At 36.5% G+C, this 25,806-nt stretch overlaps 1 protein-coding gene across 4 annotated transcripts in view; it reads right to left on the bottom strand.

Moving 5' to 3' along the window:
* Positions 1 to 25,806, bottom strand: part of EYA4 (EYA transcriptional coactivator and phosphatase 4) — a 112,767-nt gene that overhangs the window by 49,898 nt on the left and 37,063 nt on the right. For all 4 annotated transcript variants that reach the window (XM_081346354.1, XM_081346356.1, XM_081346357.1 and 1 more), the window contains exon 3: positions 16,337 to 16,386. In XM_081346354.1, coding sequence (XP_081202480.1) covers positions 16,337 to 16,386 — 50 coding nt within the window. The remainder of the gene's footprint in view (positions 1 to 16,336; positions 16,387 to 25,806) is intronic.

Raw genomic sequence — 25,806 nt, 5'->3', positions numbered from 1 at the left:
ACTATTTTGAATTATTCCAGGAAAGTTGAACAAAGACATGAAAAACTAACATTCTTTTAAAAGGAATAACAATATCAATAGGAAATATTCCTCTCCTTAAAAAAACAGCCAAAGTAAAGAGATATAATTTTAATACAGTATTTTGGTAAAAATAATAATTGGCATTTAATAGCAAGTCAATGTAAGGACTTTCATACAACTTCACCAGTTTCAAATCACTATGTATTTCTGAAACAGTAACTCGGAGATGGAACTAGGTAGGAACAGAGAAGCTGTGACATGAATAGCAAAAGGCAGGAATATTATGAAGCAAGCCTCCAAGTACTGGCATGCTAATTGGAGAAAATGACAATTTCCTAAAAGTTACTACTTTCCAAAAGTATTTGCTGAGGTAGAAAATTCATATGGTGAAAATTAAATACCAAGTACATTCTGGAATAGTGGAAAATTCTTGCAAATGAAATCTTCCTATGGTTTGTCATAATAACTATACTGTATATAGTGATTAAAATAAAAGCTCCAAATACATAAATTTATATAATGGGAAGGACAGTACTTTTTAAAAGAAATAATGCATCTTGGAAATATGTGGCTGATTCAGACAACAAAACTAAGCTTATGATTTCATTGTAGAGCAAAATATGTAGACTGTACATTTGTAACAAAAATGTACTTTGAATGTTCGTCTCAGAAGGAAACAAAATTCTTATCTCATTTCATATTTATATATTTTTTTGTTTCTTAAAAATAAATTTTCTCAAAGCTTTGCTTTATGATATAAGAAAACTACAGTGGGCTTTTGCAAGTGATAACATTTATATTTATGTGTAGTATATTTATAATACTATTCCACCTGTTCCCTCCATTATCAGGTTTCATTCCTGGCATTCTCAAGTACAACTGTAAAATATTCCTGTCTAAAAAAACTAGATACTTGCTGCCAATCAATGTAGTCAGGAATGAGTAGGTGGACTAATGATTTGACTGAGTATAAGGAAACTATGTCCTCTGTTTTGAACCTAATGGTAAGATATAGCAAGGCACGTAGCTCCAAGGAGTGAAAAAACAGTATTCAGATCTTCTTAAATGAGATACTGGTGTTCCAGCCCTGATTCCATTTTAAGAAAGCCAAATCCAAGATTTATTTGGTGATTCATGTAATAACTAGTACTATTCACACTTCCATATCTTCAATCAAAAATTTATATAATTCTTACTCATTTCCATGATACCCTCTTCCTGAACATGATGTTGTATGACAGATAGTATCCTCAGATTCATAGCCACCACGGTTTATGTACAAATGGTATCCAGAGAAGATGTTGATGAATTGCTCCAGCTGTGTAAGTCACCGTTTAAGGTTATCTAACATAATACACACAATTCCCTTTATTTTTTTAACTTGTTCAAAAGTGCAACCAGAACTTGTTTCACGGTTTGATTATATTTAATAGTGTAACACTAGAAAAAAATGCCTCACTTTATTTTTTTATTTGGGGTAAAACTCCAAAAGGCTTTGTCATGAATCAAAATATTTGAGACAGCCATCCTGAACTTGAAATTCTTTCATACAAGATAAGATAATCTTTATTGTCATTTTTTACTGTGGGCACAACGGCACACATCAAAAATGAAATTTAGGTGCCCGCTCTCAAAGTGAAACACATACATGACACACACCTAAAACATACTATAAACAACATATGTATAGACCCACACCCCTACATATACACAGTGCTTTTTTTGTAAAAAAAGGTGCCAGAACTCCATTCTGGGCTTTCTATGACAAACAAAGCCCTGCATATACATAACAATAAAATATTAAATACTGTCCATTTTGAATATATAACAGAAGGAGGAAGCTTGAGAGTTCACAAGGTTAATGCTGTACGGAATGAAACTATGGTTGAATCTGGATGTTCTGCTGCGGATACCACGAATCCTCCTCCCAGAAGGTAACAAGGAAAACAGGTTGTGAAGAGGATGAGTAGTGTCCCAGATAATCTTACGGACCCTGTTCAAACAATGCTTCTGTGCTATGTCCTGGATGGGAGGGAGGGAACTGCCAATGATCTTTTCAGCCATCCTCACCACTCTCTGCACTGCTTTCCTGTCTGAAGCAGTGATGCTTCCAAACCAGACTGTGATGCTGTATGAAGGATGCTCTTGATCGTTCCCCTGTAGAAAGTGGTCAGAACAGGGGAAGGAAGATGAGCTTTTCTCATGCGACGCAGAAAGTGCAGGCACTGCTGTGCCCGCTTCACCAGTTTCTCACTGTTGAGCGACCAAGCCAGCCTACTCGTTAGCTGCACACCCAGGAGTGGTGGGAATCAGCCGGTTGGCACCACTTTGGCAGAACTGGTACCTATTTTTTTGTTGCCCAGACCCAGAATGGACTTCCAGAAGCGGCATCCACACAGAGAACCGGTTGTTCACATATTTGAATCCCACCACTGCATACAATCATTCTAGAAGCCATCCATCTCCATAAAGTAGCTTCCAACATTGAAAGCAAGGAAAACAATAAAACAATGAGAATGAAAAGAAGAATACTTAACTGATTAAAAATCCAGAGGAACTTGAGACCACTCTACCAGCAGGACAGAGAGAGCAGTCAGGTTCTGACAACTTTTTGAATATCCATATAGATCTTCTGGGATATATAGCTGCAGAGAGCAGGAATATATTGCATATCCCTACAGTCTTTATGAGAAGACAACTCATACCCTAACACCTGACAATTTGATGTACTGAGACTGGTTGTGGTGAAATTTACATAGACCCTCTTTGGGAGAGGGTCATTCAGGCAAATGTTTGTGCTAAAAAAAGGAAATGTTTGATCGCCTAAATATTTAAAACTACTTTTTTTAAACTTAGATTTATCTTCTGCTTTTAGTTTTCTTACTGCTCTTACTTTTTTTCTATATTGCTCAATGTTGCTTATATTTATATGAAACAGTATGATGAGTACAGATGAAATATTGACTTATATCCATAGGAGCATCGCACAGTTGCATAGTCAATAAAGTATTTCAATTCACAAATGGGATTGTCTTCATTTATTTCCAATTCCTTCCCCAATTTCAGTTATCTTGTGCAGTATCTCACATTATTCCATTTTCAGAAGATAATTAAAACTGTTTATTTCATGATGTTTCATTAAAAATGATTACAAACAATAATATAATATGTGCTAAATTTGGTAACAGGAGTACAAAATCACACTAAAATGAAACATTATGTACCCAAACCACCATACAAATAGTTATTTCTCTTTTAAGTTGAGTTCTCTTAAAGTTAGTAAAAAAAACACCTGGCCCTGAATTACTGAGAGGAAAATCTACAATTTGCCTCAATTAATCAGTAGAACTCCAAACAATGATAATTACAATTCTAGGAACAAATATATGGGTAGTCTTTGACTTATGACCACAATTGAGCCCAAAATTTCTGTTGCTAAATGAGACAATTGTTAAGTGAGTTTTGCCCCATTTTATGACTTTTTTGCCACAGTTAAGTGAATCACTGCAGTAGTTAGTAACATGGTTGTTAAGTGAAACTGGCTTCCCCTACTGACTTTGTTTGTCAGAAGGTTACAAAAGTGATCACATGACCCTGGGACACTGCAGCCATCAGTTTCCAAGCATCTGAACTTTGGTCACGTGATCATGGGGATGCCACAATGGTCGTAAGTCTGAAAGTCACTATTTTCAGTGCCATTGTAATTTCAAGTGGTCATTAAATGAACTGTTGTAAGTCGAGGACTACCTGTAATTTGTTTTTATCAGTCTCTTGTGAAAGTTAAACTGCAGCTCTGTTAAAGTGAGATAACAAAATCCTAAGTGTAGAGGCAAAAAAAATAGCAGCTCCAATATCTCAGGAAAAATATATCTCAGAATTCATATTTTGGGGGTCACCATCTTTGTCAGTGCTGTAAATGTGGATACAGTCAGCTAAGCCTGCCTCCACCTATACAGATTCCATTATTGATGTGTGCACTTTCTAATATACCTCTTCCAGCTTATAACTTAATTGTGACTTGCAACAACCTCATTATTCTAGTTCTGGGCCTCATTTGAGTAGCAGACATGAAACCTCTAAGGACTGGACTGCAACCAGCCTACTCACTTTCACTTCTAACCAAATCCAGATTTTGCCTTTGAAAACCTAAGGTAGAGAACCGACTATGGAAAGGCAGATCCATTTCTGCATAAAAAGCTGGGTACAGTTACTGTTCTTTGGGAACTGACCTTATATTTAGTCACTTTCAATACTTTTTCGCAAAAATACAGCATGGAGAAGATTGAAATACATCAATTGTATTGTAAAACTTGATTACAGTAAGAAAAATGTTGGGTGCATACTTTAAATATGTAGAAGCCTGGTGGCTGTAACATGAAATACCTCAAGAGAAAAATCTATGAAACTCATAAAGTATCTTACCTATTGAAAAAAGAATGTGGTGATCAAGAATTAATGAAATGGGGGTAATCCTTTGGGATACTCACTTTGTGCAAACATCCCATCTGTGGTTCAACCACATAAAAGGCTCATGGACAAATCCAAACACATTAAGAGAAGTGCTTGAGGAATCTGCCAAAAAGCCAGATGCACTGATTGCAGAATTTCTTTTTTAGCTGTCATCTGAGTCTTCTAACTGCCATCCAAAATATGAGCAATATGAAAAATTGTGACCTATAAGCGAGATGCAATGAGTACTACTTAAATCGAAATGGCCATCTGCATCCAGGAATGGGTTTTTTAAAAGGATGATGTGAAAGATAGCGTAGTTATGTGTGCTGGTGATAGCATTATTTGTAAATCATCCCTTATAATCTTATAATATTAAATTACTATTAAAACTAGGATTTCCTGTTCCCCTATTTAAGCAGAATCCATGCTGCTTTTATGTTTTCTTTTTTTAAACTCCCTCATCACCTCTTTTTCTTTACCATTGCTTACATGCTGCAACATAGTTTTTGAAATAAAATTATCTACCTGAAAAAAGTTGTATAGGCTATTCAGTTCTGCTCTTCTTTGTTGTAGTTCCCTAATTCTGTCCACCCTTGAAAGTTATTGCTGGAAATGGGACACATATACAAATTTGGTCTCACATATAAGCATTTTTTAAAGTAAAGTGACAATTTAATATGAAGGTTGTCCACATTTCAGCAAATCTAGAACAACAAAACTGTTTCAAAATACACAAATTTGACTATCAGCCTTGCATGCTGAATTCTCAGATGTGGGGGTGGACCTTTGATTTTCTATGATTCCCTTATTTTTACCAGCCCCTTCTGGCTGTAAAACAGGAGTGAATAATTTGAAGCTTCAGAGCTGTATACAGTTGTAAAAAGCCCCATGTCTATGGAGATTCTCAGTCATAGTTATCCCAAAGGTGTTTTTTCATGAGGCAACTGGACTTACTTGTTTTTCTTTGAAGACTTTTGCATCTCATCCTAGAAGCTTCAGCTCTGAGCTGAAGAAGCTTCTTGGATGAGAAGCAAAATGCCCCATGGTTTCTCCAAAGGTTGAATTGCCGTTTCTCGTGAACAGAAAGAGACCATCATTACATATTTAGAAGGTATTCACATACAGTATACTCTATGCATGAAAATTAAAATCTTAATTATTGACCCAGTACATTCTACTTTTTAGAGAGTATCACTGAATGGCAAAGTCTCTCAGCTTATAAAATACTATGTACCTCTTCTGCCAAGGGAAGGATAAATGAATAAAAACCTTTCAGCCAACAAGAACTCTCTCATCATATGGCATTCTGCTCAAATTTGCAGCTTTAAATACATCTGTATTTAAATGTATTAAGAGTTAAGTTGAATATACTCCTTTGTGCACTACAGTTTTTTTAAAATAAATTAATTGCAATTTTAAATCAAGCTTTTATTTGGCAATTATACTAGTAATTTAATTTCTTTACACACAAATCATTAGAAAACTAACAAAACAGACAGAAATCCAGTGTGCTAAAAATTACAGCTCCACTGTTTAACTTAACAACTGTCTCAAAATGGAGCAAGATTCCCTTAACAAATGTCTTGCTTAGCAACAGAAATTTAGGGCTCAATTGAGGTTGTAAGTCAAGGACTACCCGTACTGATCTTTGTAGATATTGACACATCCAGTATCTGAATATCTTTTTCAAGGCCTTCATTGCCACCAAGTTCTGGTACGTAGTATATTTCTTGACTGCTGGTTTCTCTATTGTTGATAATTGATTCTAAAGAAGTTATCCACTACCTTAATATCGGCATTGTTAAAGTTATAGATGTACCTGTTGTCATTAGTCTGATCTTTACATTTAATTTTAGTCCTGTTTTTTCACTATGTTCCTTGACTTTGATGACTAGAGCTTGCACATTATTAGCAGATATCTACAAACACAAACACCCACCCATACACACTGTTCTCTGTTCTTTAACTTAAGAACACAGTAATCTGACTATGGAAACAAAATAGGACATACTTGTCAAGCATGGGGAAATCAGGAAATCCAGACAGTTCAAATGAATATACAGTTTTATTGCAAGCTTACACTCCCTACAATAATCTGAACTACTAACAGCCAAAGCAAATTGGCAGAAAATAGAGTCAATGAGCTGGACTTAGATTTCTTGTGGGTGCAAATGAGCTTGAGACTGATGACGCATTTGACCCTTCCCTCGGGCTCAGCCTGCTCATCTACTACATACTTTTTGTCTTTAGCTGAGAATAAAACCTGACACATTTTGACTACTCCAGCCATTGTGCTGATTCAGCTTCATCTTACAACACCCACTTAGTCCCCTTTTTAGCAGAGACATCATCAAAGAACAACACAGTTTCTTTTGCTGAACTACTTCCTATATGTTATGTTATGAAAATAAAGAACTCAAATCTGTTCCTTGCTTTTATTAAGTAACTAAATATAAAAAGCCAAGAAAATAATGTTTAAAAAATGCAAAATAAGAAATCACAATAATATGTCCTAAAAGAAAATTATGATCTTAAAGAGATTGGGTTTTATCTTTCTTCTGTACTTCAATTTGCTGAATCCACAGAGAGTTTAATTAAACTGAAATTATCGTTTTATTCTCTCAGTTGAGAAAAAGAAACTATTTCCCCCCAAGGACAAGAATAAAACTGATTTAAAATCATTCCCTTGGCTAGGTTTTCTGGAATTTTGGTGATAGAGAGCCTATAGTATGAACTAAAACTCCATCTATTCTTTTAGCCCTGGAATTACAAAAAAAGAGTAATTTAAAGACATCTGCCCATTCTTCAATTGCTTTATAAAAGGGCAGCCAGTTTGCAAGTTCAGAGAAAGAGCATGAGAAAGAAATTGAAGAAATCTCTGCCATAAGAAGCTGAAAGATAATTGGATTTTAAACTGAAAGTAATCCAGTTGCTGAAATTTCTGTAACCTAATCTTGCTTTCAGTACAGCTGGCTGCCAAGAATCAACTTTTAAAGGCGGTGTGGAAGGACAAATGTGCTACTCTATGCTAGTCAAAAGAACTAGTTTGGTAACAGCTCTTAAAGATTAACAGATTTTATATAAGACATAAGCTTTATTACTCTTGGAACAATGCAGAAGAATACATTTACCCCTTGTTTGATAAAAAGCCTTCTGAGGGTACAGATGACTTCAAAAGAACTTATCCCCACTGATCTTTAATGATCAAGTAAATTCATATCGTGACAGTTTAACACCAACCTGCCTGGACCAAACCAACACAGCAAGTTCAGAGTGGAATGCAAGATGCTGAAAGAAATCACTAAGAATCCCAGAATTTCATCACTTGACTTAGAGGTAGCTTATTGTCAAAGTACATGAGTCTGCCATTAGAAAAAAAACCCTGCACAAATTAGATCTCCAAGTGAGTGCACCAGTAGTAAACCTTTGCTGTCCAGAACATCAGGTCAAGACTAACATTTGCTCATATACACCTAGGCCAGACATGTCAAACACAAGGCCCACGGGCCACATCCGGCCCGGGAAAGGCCCAGATTTGGACCTCCAGGGCTGACCCAGAAATGGCAAGGGACTGGCCTCTGCTGCCCCAGCCCTGCCCCAGCCCACCCCAACTGGGCGCCCTGGCGCATGCACAGGAAATAGCGAGTGCTCAGGGGCTCGTGGTGTTCAGCAGCAGCTACAGCTCATTTGCCTCAGCCCACCCTGCCCAGCTTAACCCCATCACGCCCAGCCACGCCCCACTTTGCCGGGCTTCTAGTGTGGCTCTGCTTTGCCAGGCCTGGCCCAGTTTTGCAGGGCTTCTCCTCATCCGGCTCTGCTTTGCCACACTGTGCTATGCCTTTCCTCGCTTGGGCCATGGTGTTCTGTAAGCCTAGCACCCCAGGGCATGCCCAGCCTGTGGGATGAAAGGTGCAGAGAAGTGAGTGTGCGGTGGCACAAGCCGAGCATTGGCCAGCTCTCAGTCACTCTCTCCGCCACGTGGTAGGGCCAGAGAGGGGAATGCAGCAGTCATGCAGAGCTGCAGCCTGGAACTCTGTGGTGGCTGGAGAGAAAGGGTGAGAAGAAGGAGAAAGCAGGAAGGTTTTCTCTCTCTCTGTATGTGTGTGTGTTTATGTGTGTGTGTGTTCATATGAAAGACAGACAGAAAGAGAGAGAGAGAGAGAGAGAGAGAGAGAGAGAGAGAGAGAGAGAGAGAGAGAGAGAGAGAGAGAGAGAGAGAGAGAGAGAGAGTCAGGAGGGGAGGAGGAAGCCATGTTACAAAAAAAGAGGGATCTTCCATCTTTCCCCTCCTCTTTTTTTTAACCTACTCCTGTTCCGTTCAGGTGCAGCTGGAGGGAAAGAACAAGAAAGCAGTAAGGGTTTCTCTCTCTCTCTCTCTCTCTCTCTCTCTCTCTCTCTCTCTGTGTGTGTGTGTGTGTGTGTGTGTGTGTGTGCAGGGGAGAGAGCAAACTCACAGATTGGCTTTGTGGTCTATTCTTGCCTCCTCCCCTCCCTAAAATCCAGGCAATAATAGAAATCTTTGGATTGAATGGGAAGTTAAGAGGAATTGGTGTGAGTTGAAATTAAAAGGCCGAGTCAACTCCCCCCCCCAAAATTATTTTGTCAGAGAATGGAAAGTGTTTCTTGCTTCTACTTCCCCTCATCTTCTCTTTTATAATTTAATCCAGCCTTGCTCAAACTAATATCTTTTGGGTGTCATGGACCACAGTTCCCATCATCCTGTGGCTATGCTGGCTAGAAATGCAATGCTTTATTTTCTCTGTAGTATGTGCCTAGGAGGCAGTAGCTCTGTGGGAGTTAGATTGTATGTAAACATTTGTTTCTTCTGCCTAATTTATTAAATCTGCATCTAATTTGAAATTAAACATTTCTGAGAAATCCAGGGTGGTTTACAAGAAAACTCTCAAAGACAACTATTGTAAAGCATCACTAGCACTGCTTAAAACAATATTAAAAGTGTGTATTTTAAGAAAGAAAAATATTAGTAGTGATTTACTTAGTGCTGGCTGACCATAAAATGTATTGTTATTCTACATATGCCTGGCTGAACAGTGTGCTTGGAGTTGCCTCTAAAAAGGTGAGGGATGCATTGTTCATATTTTCCTTGGGAGAAAGTTCTATAATTGGGGTGCTGTCTCTGAGAAGGCTCTGCTTGTGGCCACTGTTCTATAAACCAAACCAGCAGGACCATCTGGTCTAAATGGATGGTAAACAAAAATGATTAGGGAGCTGGAGGCTAAAACATATGACAAATGTTAGTGGGAATTGGGTATGTCTAGCTTAGTGTAAAGGACTAGGGGTGGTGACATGATAGCAGTGTTCCAATATTTGATGGGCTGCCACAAAGAAGAAGAGGTCAACCTATTTTCCAAAGCATCAGAAGGCAACAATAGATGGAAATTAATCAAGAAGAAAACCAGCCTAGAACTAAGGACTTGTGAAAACAACTAACCAGTGAAAAGGCTTGCCTTCAGAAGTTGTGGATGCTCCATCACTGGAGGCTTTTAAGAAGAGATTGGATATTCCATTGTCTAAAATGGTAAGGAGCAGGGGCTTGGACTAAAGACCTCAAAGGTCTCTTCCAACTCTTTTTCTTTGAGAGAAGTGCTGCCAACCTCTCCCCCTCCCCTCATCCCTTCCTGGGCACAGAGAAGGAAGGAAGGAAGGAAGGAAGGAAGGAAGGAAGGAAGGAAGGAAGGAAGGAAGGAAGGAATGAGAAGAGAATGAAAAGGAGGGAGGTAGGGAAGGAGGGGAGAAAGGAAGGAAGGAAAGAAGAAAAGGAAGAAAAGGAAGGAAAGAGAAGGAAGGAAGGAAGATTGGAATACGAGGGAGGGAGGGAGGGTCTGAGGGAAGTCCTGCCTTAGCCCTTGGCCACCAGCAGCCCTGTTGCCCTTTCACCATCGCCCTTTCGGTGGTCTCCCATCCTATTGCTGAGGATGCTTTGGTTACAAAGCCAGGTCTCCTCCCATGGAGAGGGAGTGGACCTCCCTTTGACCCATGCACTTTGTCCTCCTGCACCCACTATGAGCAACCTGGCCAAGGAGAGGGAGCACAGCAGCAGCCTTGAGGAGGAGGTAAGTGCAGGTGAGTACCCCCTTGGGGAAGTGCAGCTGGGCTAGGTAGAGCTGTGGGGTCCTGGTGCTGTGGGAGCTCAAGGGGCGGGCTGGGTGTTTGACCTCCACTGTCCAGAGCTCCAGGCAGTCCATGCCACCAACCAGGGGCCCCGTGCACAGCCTGAGGCTCAGTGAGCTCCTCCAGTGGACCATGCCCTAGCGCTCACCCCGGTCCCACCCCACCTTCCACCAGAGACCCTCGGATCCTCCCCAGACCTTCCCAGGCCCGCACAGGTGCCCCCGACTTGAGTGATGTCAAGCTGGCCACGCCCCACCCAGTAGGCCCCACCCATGCTGGCCACACTCACTTCCCCCCTCAATGGCAACCACAATGCTGATGCAGCCCTCAGTGAAATTGAGTTTAACACCCCTGACCTAGGCAAAGATAGGACTTCTGGAACACTATGCTCTGGATAGCGGCAAAGATAGGGTTATTTGGCTATAGTACCAGAAAAAATGTTTGGCAAAAAACAAAGACAGTATTTCATCAAAGAACTTGATAGCAACTGCAAATCATGGGAATGGAAATGTTGAGGTTTGGGGCTGCTTTGCTCCATCAAGCCCTGGGTACTTCACCATCACAGAATCCACCATGAATTCTTAGTTGATCCAGAGGTTGCTTGAGTATAAAGTGAGAAGACTGAAGCTCAACTGAAAGTGTAGCTTGCAATATAAACATTTAAGTAAATCCACAATGATATGGCTGGAAAAAAATGGAGGATTCTGAAATGGTCAAATCAAAGCCTGGATATAAATCCCATAGAGAGGTGTGGGAGATTTGACATAGGCTGTGTATGCAAGAAACCCCTCAAACATCATACATCTGAAAAAATTCTGTATAAGTGGGAAAGTATTCTTTCAACCAGTGTCAGAGATTGGTAGACAGTTAAAAAAAATGACTACATGGTGTTATATCTGCCAAAGGAAGCAATACCAGAAATTAGAGCCAAGGGTATTTCTACTTTTTCCACAGAAGGAAATGGCGTATCTATTCATTTTTGTTAAATAAATGATTGAAAGCAATTTTTGAGGGGTTTTCTGTTCAATTACATCACTTTTATACTGTTAAAATGAAAAAAAAATATTGACATCTTTTTTTAAAAAAAAGGAAAAAAAGCTTTACATTGGATGCGCTTACTTTTTCATAGGACTGTGGATATGTGAGGATGGATTTGGACTTTGCTCCCCTACGTCTTTGTCTAATACTTTAATATTACATTTTAACATTTTAGTGAAGCTATCAAGTTAATTCGAGTTGTGGTATAAATGATAACAATATACAGTAGAGAAAAGCAGAAAATGTAACTCTTCTAGGCGAAGCCCTGTCTCATCTAGTAATATCTAGTAAGAACTGTAGTTATTAAAAAACAAAAAAATATAAATTGAAATAACACACACACACACACACACACACACACACACACACACACACAGTCTTACATAACAGAATCAAGCACAATGCAAAATGGATGGATCTGTATTTCTTTGTAAGAACACTAGTTATCATAGACATTTATCAATATATTTTAGGAATTTTTTCCCCTCATAATAAGTCATATATAATAGTATTAAAATATTATGGCTAGATATGCTCAGTTTACTATAAAGGTAGTTTTTTTATAGGTTTACCTGACAGCTATGAAAAATAGTTTAAATGGAATAAACTATAATGATAAGTTTTTCCTATCAGGCCATGATTATGAGCTCATCAATAATATCTCAGCCAATAACAACTTGAATAACAAGTTATAGGAGAGAGCTTCTAATTAAAAGCAAAGTCACTCTGAAGAGCCTTATTCACATTTTAGCAATTATAGCAAATAATCTCGTTTATTTAGATGAATTATTGGGAAAAATCATCACAATCCAGGTGACCATATAAAGGTAAAGGTTCCCCCGCACATGCGTGCTAGTCGTTTCCAACTCTAGGGGCTGGTGCTCATCTCCGTTTCAAAGCCGAAGAGCCAGCGCTTGTCCGAGGACGTCTCCGTGGTCATGTGGCCGGCATGACTAGATGCCAAAGGCGCACGGAACGCTGTTACCTTCCCACCGTAGTAGTTCCTATTTTTCTACTTGCATTTTTATGTGCTTTTGAACTGCTAGGTTGGCAGAAGCTGGGACGAGTAACAGGTGCTCACTCTGTTACGCGGCACTCAGGATTCGACCCACCAAACTGCTGATCTTCTGATCGACAAGCTCAGCATCCTAACCCACTGAGCCACCGCGTCCCTTCTTAGGTGACCATATAAACACTGTAATTTGATTTGTAATTAGGGAAGAAAGGTCTGCAGTCCCAGACTATACAAGTAATATTAAAGCATCAGTTTTAAAGAAATCATTTTCATGCTGTGTATCTTCAGAATTTAAATGAAATTTCTTTGATGTTTCAAACTACATATATAGAACTTACGTAATGATAACATAAAACTATTTTCAAGTTAACAAGATCTTATTTAAATTATCACTTTAGTAAATAGTCCCTTGAATTTGCAAAAAACAGATATTTAAATATTGTAGGAAATCTAATGAAAATTACTAACTTATAAAAAAACCATTTAGCAGTTCATTATTATTCCCTTTCCCTTCACTAAACTGCAAATTAAATATTCTCTTTTTTGTTATACTGGACTCATTCTTTCCCTAGATGTATTTTTCTATCAGTAAATTCCTTTGGATAATTATGTAGGCCACAAATAACAGCTTGCATATTTCTTGTAAAATAAAAACTAAGACAAAGAATTTGCTGATACACTCATGTCGCTCCAAGAATTCTCCTGACAACGTTCCCACACCCAACCTAATTACTTCCCTACTGTAAAAACATATTCCATCTGCACTTATTCTAATACTCTCAAGTCCAAAACCAATACACAATAGTCAGTTAAATAAATGACAGATTGAAACACATATAAAAAGTCCTGAACTATTCTGCAAGTAAAAGCATCTCTAACACTGATTTTTATGCTGACATTTCACTTTATTTATAATATTTTCTTAAGCCCTGTTTATGAAAGAATTATCATGCTCCAGGCATATTCTCTACCACAGCATGCTCTTAGTGTCACTCTATACTTTAAGGTTTATGGTTGACTTTATGTAATGCTTTGCTATACCGTACAACAAATTTTCATTTGAAATGTATACAGCAGCAAGCCCCAAACCTTTTGGTGCCAGGGGCCAGTTTCATGGAAAGCAATTTTTCCACAGACCAGGAAGGGATGGTTTTGTGTGCAAGCTAGATTCCGCGCATGTGCAGATGAAGCTTTGCTTACTCGCCCACTGCTTGCTTGGGCCAGTTTCTAACAGGCTGGTAGTGGTCCATGGACTGGGGGGGTGTTTCGAGACCCCTGGTATATAGTATAAATCAGTATGAAGAAAAAAAGAGTTTGATACAACTCATAAAAATATTAGGGAAAGAAATTTATAACAAATCTTTATGATAAATGAAATCACTTTATCATCTTATAATGTAAACAAAAATTAAGTAGATTATCGAAAATATTTTGGTAATTTCATTCTTATTGATCTATTATATTACAATACATATCACTTTCTTATTGATCTATTATATTACAATACATATCACTTTCCTGTATGGATAAAAAGAGGATATTCTTCCTCTTTTTATCCATACAGCAATAAATCCTGCATAACATAGCATGAGAAATCGTGACCGTCCTAAAATAATCCAGGTGTAAATTTGAACTAAGGCTTTACCATGAGGACTGATCTCCTCTTGCCGTATAGTAATATATCCTGATGAAGGATGGAATGGAGAAGAAAAATTCTACTGACAAAACTGCTTTCAAATTGAAGTGATTGTTATGATCCTTACAAACAGATTTCTACTTCCCACCCTTATCAACAATCACCATCTTTACCATATCAATAAACACATACTAGGCTGAGAAGGAAGGACAATACCACCATATTACTTAACATCACTTCACTGTTCCCTATTCTCTCAACCTGAACATTTGAGCATGGCAATGCACCACGGCCCATTACCGGGCCATAGCATATTCGCAACACGAGCACACACAGCCTGACTCACTCAAGGGTTGGGGCTCACAGCCCCACTCACATGTGTGGTGAGCACCGGGGCCATTTGCGCTCACACAAATAAAGTTGTATACTTGCACCTGCCCCTCACACAAACCATTCCCTCTCCCCATCATACAGGGTCGCCAACCCAGAAAGGTTGGGAATGGTTCTAATAAACTGTGCTTATTACCCCAAAATATTTGTAAGTTATCTTTGATACGTGTGTTCTAGCTTTGGGAGAAACCAGAACTAAACATTATCTGGGATAGACTTTTACTGAGACATGAAGTACAGGTAGTCCTTGACCTATGATCACAATTGAGCCCCAAATTTCTATTGCTAAGCAAGACAGTTGTTAAGTGACTTATGACCATTTTTCACAGTTACGACCTTGGCAGCATTCCCATGATTATTCAGATGCTTGACAACTGGTTCATACTTAAGACCGTTGCTGTGTCCCAGGGTCATGTGATCACTTTTTGCCACTTTCTGACAAGCAAAGTCAATGGGGAAGTCAGATTTGCTTTACAACTATGTTACTAGCATAACAACTGCACTGATTCACTTAACCACTGTGGCAAGAAAGGTCATAAAATGGGGCAAAACTCACTTAATGAATGACTCACTTAACAGAAATTTTGGGCTCAATCATGGTCATATCTCGAAGACAAAATAAACAGGGATTATTTATAGTTTTATTCCCTCATAAAAATCCTCATAAATTCATTAATTTGTTATAGCTAAAAATTATGCTTTCACATTCTATACTTATGTTTCAAATAACATTTACTTACATTTGGATAACATTCATCCTAGTAGAAGAAAATAAATAGAAACTACACTATTATTGAAGTCAGCTAGCCCATGGGTCCCCAACCCCCAAACCACAGCCCACTACTGGGCCATGGCCTATTTGGAACCAGGCTGTGTGAGAAGCAGGCCGATGCGCATGTGTGTTTGCAGCTCCCCTCACGTGAGCAACTGGTTGGTGCGCACAGCGCCACTTGCATGAGCAGTGGGCCGACATGCATGAACATGCATCCCAGGCTGCCACTTGCACAAGTAGAGATGCGCGCAAGAGCATGCATGTTGGCCCACTGCTTACAAAGCCCAGTTCCTCTCTTCCCCCCCAGCCGGGCCACCAAGCCACAAAGATTGGCAACCACTTAGGTAGCCCATAGTTTTGATACTTTATTGCTGAAAAAAATCAATTCACAATAGGTTTACAATTTATTGTATGCTACTGTTCAAAATTCTGTGTTATGGTCAGATGTGTGTTATCTCAAGTTGTATATAATATTAGGATTGTTTAAAAATGAATAATATTTCAAGAGGTGAAAATGCAATAGTAGAAGCAATTCAAAAAAGTCCAGACTATTTCCTAACTCTGACTTTTACTCAAAACACACTTCATGCCAGCACATAAATAATAGACACATATTTAAGTTGGTCTTATTTTATTGCAAAAATAGAGAAAAACACAATAAACACTGAACTACATTACATGTAATATTTTATTAATATCTGTACCATTTTTATTCCATGTAAAAGACAGAAACATAGATGTTATAAATCGTAATTCATATTTTGTCCTAGTTTTAATAATCCACCCTCTTAATAATCCACCCTCTTCATTAGCTTTTGGCTTTAATTATTACTTTTATAAATAACTTTATAGGTGATTATCACTCAAATTCATCAATTACCTGGAATTCTGAGATTCTGAAACATCTGAATCTGGGCACGTTTTTTTCACCTGCAAAAATAAAAAATAGAAGAAGAATCATGCTTACAAGTGATCATAAACAGAAAGACTTCCTCATCTGAAGTTCATGCACTTACTTCATACAAAATGAACATTTATTATTCACCACTATCTCTGTACAATGTTTCTCATATTCTGCAATATGGACAATCAATGTACAGAGTGTTTAATTATCCTGTAATTATCCTATAAATAGATTCCCAAACTTAACTGCAGTTTGGGAAAATTTAAATTCAGAAATCAAATGCCTAAGTTTCTCCACACAGAAATCAGAAAGCTAGGCTGTTTTCAATTCTATATAGAAATGTTTTCTGAACTGATATCACTTCTATTTCTTTCTGAGACTCATCATAATAAATATTAGATTATGTGAAAAAAATGCAGGGAAATGCAGAAAATTTTGGATTTTAAATTCAAAATGAAACCACAGCTGTTCTTACTGGGTATAATCCCAGAAAAAAAAATCAACCAAAAAACATCATAATTTACGCTTACAGCAGCACGAATAAATTTTGCTCATTGTTGGAAGAGAGGCACAATTCTGGTAATATTTGATTGGAAATTTATACTTGGAAAATATGCAAGAGTAGCAAAACTAATGGTGTACCTGTGTGTGTGCATGCACACACACACAAACAGACTAGAAGTTTAACTTAAGCAAGAATGGTTCCTACAGATACATCATACAGCACAGCAAACATAATTAATGTTTGGCTTCTAGGGGGACCCAAATGTCTACAAATTATTCTATGTGATCATGTGGTGCTACAACTAGTTATAAGTGCAAGCCAATTGCTAACTGATTGCCCAGATTATAAACATGTGATTGTGGAGTTGTTGGCCCAGACATAACTCTGAGGATTGGTTAAAAACCTCCATTGGAAAAAAAATGGGAAGGGCCAGTTGCTAAGTTTTGTCTTCTTAAATTGGTATTTTTTTGCCATTATGTGGTGCTTGTTGAAATATTTTGCAGTGATCTAAATGATATCTGTAAGATATTATGTGCTTTACCTTTTCAATCTACCCAACAGGTGCAAAAACAGCATTCAATGAATTTAAAAGAACACAAATTAAGAGGTACAAATTTTCATGCTTTAAATAGAATTTGAGTCTTCTGAAACTCATTTAAGCAATTTTTAGTGTAACTTTATAGTTATACAAAATTAATACACTGAGTTTGAATCATCGATTATTTTTAAAGCTGTCATAACAACCCTGCCATTATTTTATGTTACATTTTTAACAGAAGATACTTTATAAACCTAGACATATCTATACTCTTATATTTAAGAAATGCAGTTCAATATCAACAATCAAGAGTTAGAAACTGAGAAATATTTTTTTCAAGGATCAGATACAAACTTCCACTTCAGTTTTATTAGTAAGAAATATTTATTGACGATGTTCAAAATACAACTGAAATACAAGTGCTATATTTTACTCAACAGCAATAAATAGCAAGCCTTAGCTTCCCCCTTCTCTTCTTTTGCACCTCTTATCAAAAACTCAAAAGAAGTTCATTGCCAGTGTTTAATACACCAAAGTACATGATTTACAAATAGATGGAACTGCTTAATATTTAGATGGCTCGGCAGTTAAAGACACTGAGCTTATCAGCTGGAAAGCGGAGAGCCTGGGTTCAAGACCTGAGCACCATGCAACAGGGTGAGCTCCCATTACTGGAAAGCGGACAGCCTGGGTTCAAGACCTGAGCACCATGCAACAGGGTGAGCTCCCATTACTTGCCACAGCTCCTGCCCACCTAACAGTTTGAAAGCATGCAGATCCAAATAGATAAACAAGCACCAATTCGGTGGGAAGGTAACAGCATTCTGTGCGCCTTTGGAGTACTGTCATGCTGGCCACATGACCATGGAAATGTCTTCAGACAATGGTGATAAGAAATGGAGATGAGCACCACCCCCTAGAGTTGGAAACAACTAGACCTTTACCTAATACTTTGAGAACAAATCAGGGTGTTCAGTAGAGTAAAAAAGAAAAGTATTTAAGAGAGGAAAAATAGGTAAATGGTCCATAAGGAAATGAAAGCACTTCAGATAGTAGAAACAACAGGACTGTGCTAGCAATTTTAAACAAGTATTTGCAGAATGTGTTGGCACAAGGAAAGTACCCTCTGTGAAGAGTTAAAGTAGCCACATCCCATAGAAAGTTCTTCCAGGGCTGGCTGTCCATATGTGCTTGTAGAGATTTCTGGGGACGCTTGTGAAAAGGATTTGTATGCATCTACACAGTCACTTACAGGAAGACTTTGATGCAACCCAGATCATCAGTCAAGAGGATGTGGTTGCTTTAATTATACAAAGAGGACTACTTCAGTTAAGACAATATACTCTGTGAAGTGTCCTTTCTAATACTTTGAAGACACTTCAAATCTTCAAATGTTATTCATCTACATTGCTTCTATACAGATTTTTACCTCTCTCCAGACCAGACTTATAAGACCTTCACATATAAATGGAATTTAAGAATATACTATGGAATATCTATGTTGTACTAATAAACATATCCTGAAATCAAACACTTTCAAGACATTAGTAACATTAAACCAAAGCAAGAAGAGTACAATATATTGTCAAGTATTAATCTCCTACAGTATTTAAAAATGCTCATTGTTAGAAAAACCTTATTGATTTTACAACAAAAAACCAAACATTTTAAATCCCCCTTTTAACCCACCCAGCCAACTGCCCTAACTTTCTCCCATTTTTTTTCATCTCTCTAGAAAAACAACAGTATTTACTCCGAATTTCATTCCTCCCAACTGGCTTCTTTCTTAGATGGTTCAGTCCACTATTTCATAGAATAGAAAGGCAGGATACAGTATAACATAATTTAGTCCATTTATTTATGGTCACTGACCAGTACATATCCACCCAGAAAAACATGAAGAGAATTATAATAAATGAATAGTAATATGCTTCATTCTCATTGCTAGGAAGTTCTCTAAATTGGGGTTGATTAATTCTGACTTCAGATTTTTATAAAAAATACATTACAGATGTGTTATGTATTATCCTTTCACAATCTCTCTAATCCAGGGGTGTCAACTGCCGGCCCATGGGCCGGACACGTCATCCAGAAGCCGTGCCCACCCCATTGCTGGCAATGGCAAAACTGTCCCGATACATTGCGTGACATCACGTGACGTCGTGAGTTTTACATGTCTGCTCTAATATGTCCTTTCTCAGAGGTGGTGGGGTGGAAGGATCAATCAAAGAAATTGCCTGCAGAAATCACTTGTTTCTCTCTCTCCCTTCCCACTATAGAGTGGAGAGATTGGAGAGGAAGGGATTTCAAGAGAGTAAGCTGTTTGCATAGTACAACTGTGGTTACCAGCCCTGGGCTTCTGATATGATTGCATTACTTTTGATGTGTACAACAGTAAGTAGGCACTTGAGCATTCTAAAGAGCAGGGGAATGGTTAGGAGGCAAACAAAAACCAAAGATGTGAAATTGAGTATAGTAGTCTTGTCTCTTTCTAGTCTGAAAGCACAGTCACGGTCATATGACTTCCCACTCTGCTTAGAAGCAGAGTTGCTGTTCCCACGTAAGCATTACCTGTATTAAAAATTATGGAAGTAAATCAGGTAAGACTTACATGCTCTACTTATACTGTTTGATTTACAATATAATATGTATTATTTTGTAGCAATCCTAGAACATAAAAATAAGGCCCTATTTGCATAAGCATCACCCTATGCTATGAGAAGGAAGATGCTCTAACTGATACAATTTTTTATTACTTAGTCCTAGGAAACTACTGCAATTTCAAACAACTCTAATCATCATACAATCCATATAAATAACAAAGATTAAATAGAGAAAATGCACAATACAGCTATATATTTTTCTATTTAAACTTTATTGGATTATAAAAACAAAACAAAGTTTAATAACTAATAACTAAAAATAAAACAAACTGGATTTACTTAATTACGATTTAATTATGTGTAGGTCATATGTTTATTTCCTATGTATATAACAATTGTATGTAATGATATTTAGTATTCATAATAACTTTCCCTAAATGTCATTTTCAAATAAATAATTTATTTCAAATAAATAAATAATAAATAATAAGAACTATGGTTCAGTGACATATTTCAAAAAGATTCTGCTATTCACCTACTTAAAGAAAACTGAACAGCTGCCAATAAATGCTAATGAATTCTATGTTATAACTCAAACATTAATTGCTCATCTTTTGTTTTTATTTTGCATTAAAAAATCTTATTTATCATTCTATATATACTTAATAAGTGCATGGTAAATGATTTAATATTTTTAAATATTTTAATGGAGTTTTTTTTACGATTCTTTCTAAGCATGGATCCTATTTTTTCTCAGCATATATTCTTTTGTGATTTAGGCTGTGAAAATACTTCTACAAAAAGCTATTTCTGAGGAGCCACTTAATGTAATTCTAAGTATAAAAGGTAAAGGTAAAGGTTCCCCCGCACATGCGTGCTAGATACAAATACTTTAAAAATAATACAAATGTAAAGGTATTATCAGAATAAAATATATAAAATTTTATTTTGTAAACTTTTAGTTTAAAATTTGTAACTGATAAAAATATCATTCACCCAGTGTGACTCCTAATTAAAAAATACTTGTAATCTGATACGCCTGCATAGTATTTACTAGATCAGTGGTGGCAAACCTATGGCATGTGTGCCAGAAGCAGCACACGGAGCCCTCTCTGTGGGCATGTGTGCCATCGCCCCAGCCCCGCCTCCCCCCACGGCTCCCTCCTCAGCAGCAGCCCCACTGAAGGAGAGTCGGCCCCAGGCACAGCCTGTGTGGAGCAGCACAGCCAAGAACATGGCAGCTGGGCAGCAGGGCCAAGACTCCACACTCGCACCCTGTCACGTGCAGATCATGCTGAGGAGCGCGGGCAGAGGGTGTGGCCACTATGGCACTGCAGGGCCACCTGGGCGATCTGCTGCGGTGGGCTGTGGAGGCGGTAAGTGGTCCTGCAGGCAGGTGGGGTGGAGGTAGAGGGGGGTTGGGGTGTAGGTGGGGGCACTTGGTGTCTAAAAGGTTCGCCATCAGTACACTATATCATATAAACTAAACTGAGGAACAAACTGGTTATAATAATTTATCATCCTATTCCACAAAATACTTTCCCTTAGCAACTTCCTGTAATTGTAAATCTATTTTCACAAACTATTTTCTTTCTCTCTAAAACTTTAATAATAAAATTATTATACTGTATCTATAACAATGTTAATTATTTTTAAAATCCCTAAATTAACTTGAATATACATTATCTTCAAGGAAACAAACTTTTCCAAGGCACTATCTGTTAGCATCTACTAGTATTATAGAATCTGAATATATTATAGAATTTTAACTTTATACTTAAGTGCACATTCTTTTAAAAACAGCCTAAGAAACTATACTAAAGCAACAGTAGGTAACACTGTGTTATAGACAGATACATTAGTGAAATCTCTACAGTACTTATCAAAAAGCTATTTCTAAAAGGAAAAAAAATATTTCAATGCTTTATGTTACCGTTTTAAAGTACTAAAAAAAGAAAGGCATCTGTCACTGTTTGGTTTAAATAGCAACAGTTTATTTGCTATCACAATTCAAGAGAAGGATAACACACACACGTATAATCTTTACACACACCACATTCTGAATACTCATTAGACAACAGGATTTCTCAGTAAATGTGAATTTAATTATGCTGTTATTTAGAAAACCAATTTCTAAAGTTATAGATTATTTAACATTAGTTTCCCCACAAAATATAATTGAATCATTCAATTACTCATACATTATCTGAGTTATCAATGTGCATTTATATTTTTGTCTATAAAACACATTCAGATTATACACAGCTTTATAAAACAATGCTAGGTATAATCAGTTGTGAACTTCTATAAGCAAAAGAATATACACACCGTATATAATATGAAAGAAATTTATATTTTAATTAAAAAGATCCAATTCATGAGAACACTAGTTCTTTTAACATATCAACAATTAAACCATAATTATCCTTTAAGACATGTATATTTTTGTCTTCTCTTCCTTCTTAAAAATAAGAAATGATATGGAAATAAATCTCAAGCTTACCTTATTTTCCTCTTAAAAGACAATTAGATTAAGAGAATTCCCAAGCACAACAATTTCATTGTTAGCAAAACACACATACATTATATTAGATTTAATACCAACTATATTCTACTACCAAGCACAGAATTGTACTGGATCAGCTAAATCTGCCAAGCATTATTGTCCCATTTCAGGCGTTTCCTTTAAAGGTGTTTCCTTTCTCCTTAAGCAAGCAAAACAAATTCTAAATTAACCAAAGCCAATCCTGAGTTAGAAGCAAGTTTGTCTCAAACCACAAGCATTCTACACACTTCTGTTTATATGACTTGCATTCAGAGGTCGCTCACATCAACAGCTCTTGTCTTTCACATATCTGATGTGGTACACGTATATCAAGGCTCTTTTAATGAACCCAGTTCCACAGTTCCTACTTGCCTGCTGTCACTATGACACATATGCTTTGCATTTTACAAAGTCTTTTAAATTTAAAGGCAAGTAGAAGATCTACACAAACTAGTATTATATTTCATTATAGACAAAGGATAAGTAGCATTAATGGGTTTTTTAAGATTGTGAGGTTTTTTTTAAAAAAAATGGAATAGTAGTAATAATAACAATACCCTACTCCTACTGCAATATCTTATTGAATAGAATATGTCAGGAAAAAAGGAAAAACCCTTTACAGCAATCTACTGAAAAGTGGAATACCAATCCAATTGAAATAGCAAATTAACATTTTAATTTACAAATGAGCAGAATAAATTGTATACAAAGGGTATGATAATTTTATTTCATTGATATCACTGTTGTATCATTTTTTCATTTATCCTTTTAAAAATACAAATATAAATTCAGCAGACTGATGAATATTTATAAAGAAATTAATAAAAACAATAATTATTACTGTGTTGGGGTATAAAAAACCCACACTGAAAATATTATTTAAACGTTAAAATTCTTTAGATTATTGAACGTAGTATACATAAAATGTTTATAAAGTAACAATTCAACAGTAATATTAGTTAATATAAATGTATACATTTCCCATCCTGTCATGCATAAAGCAGACGGAATAAATTTATATTCAGAAGACAAAAAAACCTAATACAGACAACATGCTCAATATTATTCTTCAATAGACATTTGAAACTGAAGATGGCACTCTCTCCAAACTTAGTTATTAGTTTGCTACTGGGGAATAGTGTTTGAGTGAAAGATACACCTGCAGACCGCTTGCCAGCACAATGTCCCAATGCAAGCAACATTTAAATGACAGCAGCTTGCAGTTGTAAAAGCTAATAAGTATGATTGATGACTTGGATTAAAAAGCTATCTAAATAGATTAGGATATTTGTGCAATCATTTGACAGCTCCAAGCCTTTATTATTAGAAAGAATTGCCAGGACCATAAGGATCATTAATAATAGTTACATTTAGGATTATTTCCATATAATTATTTGTAATGTGTTATAGTGAAATAATAATAGCAAGAACAGCAGTTGCATGACAAACATAGAATACAGCTATCTAATTATGTCCTTAAAAACAATTCACAGTCTTTGAAACTATGGAAATATTAAAAAAATAAGAAAGACAATCCAGTGATAACTAGAATAATCCATACAAAACCCTAATACAATGCTTTTGTCTTTGACAAAAAGCAATTATTAAATGACTCAATTTTTAAAATGTTTTTGCTCATCCCCTAGTGGCCTGTGGATGCCATTATGCAAAATTATGACTTTTTCTGTTTCAGAAAATTCTGAAGAGATCAATAACAACAAATTTCCAGGGGCTTAAATTACAGCTTCCATGATCATTCATGAAAAATTAAATATGCTTGCCAAACAGCTGAAAATAATGCTATTACAATGGATTAATTTAATTAATTTAATCCAGCACTGAAACATTTTTTTAAAATCTGCAATAAATATAATACATTAAGGATTTTTTTTGCTTAATCCTTTTGTAACATAATTTTTTTAGCCCACATATAAGCTAAAACACAATAGAGTTGGAATACTGTATATTGCAAAATCCTAAGGACATAATGAGAAACTTTACTAATATGTTTTACCTATTAGAAGACCTAAACAAACATTCTATTAAGATTATTCTACACTCTGTATATTAAAGTCTGCATAAATGTAATTATGAGGCAAACCTTACCCACTTGGCCTTATCTGAACTTTGCCTAAGTGCAAAAACTAATTTTCCTCTGGAAAGCTTATGTCAGTTGAACAGAGATGAGTGCAATTTTTTTCAATCTCCCTCTTACCTGTAGCTGCCAATTATGCCTCCTTCCCAAGATTTTAAGAGCCTACTCCAATACAATAGACATATAGAGGGAATGAAGATGATGTTCAAAAGGGTTCAACCCCCCCCCCCCGTTTTTTTGCACTTACGGAAGCTTTATATTTTTCAACAACTCAATCTATTTTACAGCTCCAGTAAGTAGTTCACCAAAATGGCTAAAGAATAAATTAAAGGACCAAAGACTTAATAACACTTGACTACTGTAGTACCTAAATTATATGAGTGTGGAATATACAATATTCTACAAACAGAATGGTGGTGAATACCTTTTACTAAAGTTTCGGGATCAAGAACACAAAACTTCTGTATACCAAATTTATTCTTCCACAAAGTAATTTTGATGTGCTAAATAATTTAGAAGGAAATAAGCAAACAATTCAATTCCTCCCTGCTATTACTGAAGGACATAAAACATGTAGTTAAACATACTTATTCCCTGATGCCCAGGCTTTATCAGAAATATGAAAAAAGTTTGACCACATTCTGATAGTTAAGTTTCAAGATGTAAACCTCTTTGGATAAGTTTCTGACTTAAAGATAGATATATCATGTAGCATCTTAGTTATTTAACAAGATAACATCTGAGTTACAAACCAACTATTTAGGCCATTTCTTGAGACAGATATATAGCTACTCTTTTAAAGCCAAAATTTCACTCCTATATTGCATTAGATACATGAAGATCCTATTCAATTTATTTTTGTGATCATATGAGGTATGCATACATGATATACATCAGTGCAAAAATTTGTAACTCGGAAACTGATTTCTGAAATCACAATATTCAGTAAGAGTTCAGATTAAGAACCAATATATTAAATTTGCTCATTTTTTCATTCATTCATTTATTCATTCGTTCGTATTTTATATAGCCCACCTCACTTTTATATGATTCTAGGCAGTTTACAATGATTTGTGATCTAATTGCTGTATTTTTAATTTTTTTATGACTGTTCTTTTATTGTACACTGCCTGGAGTTAAGGAATCTGTGAGAAGGTCAG

The sequence above is a fragment of the Vipera berus genome (genome assembly GCF_964194415.1).
Source record: "Vipera berus genome assembly, chromosome: 1".
In the NCBI taxonomy this organism is placed as follows: Eukaryota; Metazoa; Chordata; class Lepidosauria; order Squamata; family Viperidae; genus Vipera; species Vipera berus.
Note: the sequence above shows the minus strand (reverse complement) of the source record. Positions and strands in the feature narration are given on the sequence as shown.